This window comes from Terrapene carolina, unplaced genomic scaffold, assembly GCF_002925995.2.
Source record: "Terrapene carolina triunguis isolate 2854851 unplaced genomic scaffold, T_m_triunguis-2.0 Scaffold24828, whole genome shotgun sequence".
Lineage (NCBI taxonomy): Eukaryota > Metazoa > Chordata > Testudines > Emydidae > Terrapene > Terrapene triunguis.
The window spans coordinates 1-1785 of NW_020689179.1; the positions used below are offsets into that span (position 1 = coordinate 1).

A 1785-nucleotide genomic window follows, 5' to 3' on the forward strand; every position below is an offset into this window, starting at 1 on the left:
GCCCCCCCCCCCCAATCCGGCACCCCACTCACCGTCCAGGGAGAGCCAGTCCAGCTGGGTGCTGGGCAGTGCCAGGAACTCGCGGCCCCGGTACTCGAACAGCACCGAGGCGGAGACCAGCCGGGCGTTGCGGGCCACCTGCAGGGCCACCAGCCCGGCCTCGTGGGCTACGGGAGGAGGGGGGCAGTGAGAGGGGGCAGCACGAGCCAGTCCCCACCCTGGGGCCGGGTGGGAGCCGGCGCCCCCTAGAGGGGACAGGCCCCTGCCCCATTCCCCGCCCCCCCGAGCCAGCCAGTCCCCGCCCTGGGGCTGGGTGGGAGCCGGCGTGCCCTAGAGGGGACAGGCCCCTGCCCTGCTCCCTGCCCCCCGTCCCGTACCGGGGCAGTAGCAGCGCAGGACCCCCGACTGGATCAGCGCGGCCGGCACGGCCAGCCGGTCGAAGAGGCAGGTGTACGAATCCGTCTCCTCCGTCCACGGCCCCGTGATCAGCACCTTGACGCCGCCCTGCGGTGAAGCGAGGGGTTAACGGGGCGGGGAGGGGGGGCGGATGCCCCACTGGCTGGTGCGGAGGGAGGGGCAGGACCCCCGATCCCAGCCCCCCACCCATGCCCCGCTCACCTCAGGGTAGGACCAGTCCGGCGAGAAGTCGGTGATGGCGACCAGTGTCTCCGGCGCTGCCACGCCCCCTGGGGGGGCAGCCTCGCCAGGGGCGTCGGGCAGGGCCGGGCACGGGGGGCTGCTCCCCTCCCCGGCCCCGGCCCCCTCCGTCATGAGCTCGGAGATGAGGCTGTCCAGGGAGAGGCCGAAGGGCAGGTCCGGCCCCCCTGCGGCCCCCGTCTGGATGATGGAGTACAGGTCGTCCGGCAGCTGCTCGCTGGCCCCGCCGCTGGGCCGGGGCCCCCCCGTCTCCATGGGCGTCTCCCCGGCGGGGGGCTGGCTGCCCCCCCGCCCCGGCGCCCCCCCATCGTCCTGGATGAAGAAGCGGTTGCCAGCCGGGGGCGGCTCCGGGGCCCGGCGCCCGTAGGTCTGGCCCCGGGTGGGGCTGTTGAGGAAGCAGTCGGGGTCGAAGGCGCCCGAGCCGGCCTCCCCGGTCTCCATGCTGGCCTCCAGGTTCTGGGACAGGACCAGGCCGGGGCCCGGTAGCAGGGCCAGGCCCGGCGGGTCGCCCGCCACCAGGTGCTGGCTGGGCGTGAGGGCCAGTGGCTTCTCCAGGCCGGTCATCACCAGGACGGTGCTGCCGGGCAGCCCCATGGACAGGGCCACGGCAGACGAGGGCTGGGGGGCGTCCGGGGAGGAGGAGGGGGGCTCGGCGGCGGGCGCCGGGGGCTCCTTCCGGTCAGGCTTGGCCAGCTCCGGCTCCGGCTTGGGCTCGGCCAGGCGCGGTGGGTCGGGGAGGGCCGGGGCCGGGCAGGGCCGCGCCTCCACCTTTGGGGAGATGATGCGGTGCTTGGTGCTGCTGCATTTGTGCGGGACATGCCCCGGGCTGCCTGTGGGATGGACAGACACGCACGTGAGGGGACGGACACAGGGACAGACAGACAATGGGGTCACGGGGGGACGGACGGACAGACAGACAGCGGGGCCACAGGGGGGTCGGACAGAGGGACAGACAGACAACGGGGCCACGAGGTGGAGAGAGAGAGGGACTGAGACAGCAGGGCTGCGGGGACGGACGGACAGAGGGACGGACAGACAGCGGGGTCACGGGGGGACGGGACAGACAACGGGGTCATGGGGGAACAGAGGGACAGACAGCTGGGCCGCAGGTGGGGGGTAGGACAGAGG

General features: G+C 74.3%; 1 protein-coding gene across 1 annotated transcript; it reads right to left on the minus strand.

The window, feature by feature from the left end:
- Positions 1-32: 32 nt before the first annotated feature.
- Positions 33-1487, minus strand: LOC112124366 (calmodulin-binding transcription activator 2-like; the record flags this gene model as incomplete). Its single annotated transcript, XM_024222882.1, has 3 exons — positions 33-167; positions 378-504; positions 619-1487. Coding segments are annotated over 3 exons (1131 nt in total), but the record flags the coding sequence as incomplete, so codon positions are not given.
- Positions 1488-1785: the final 298 nt, after the last annotated feature.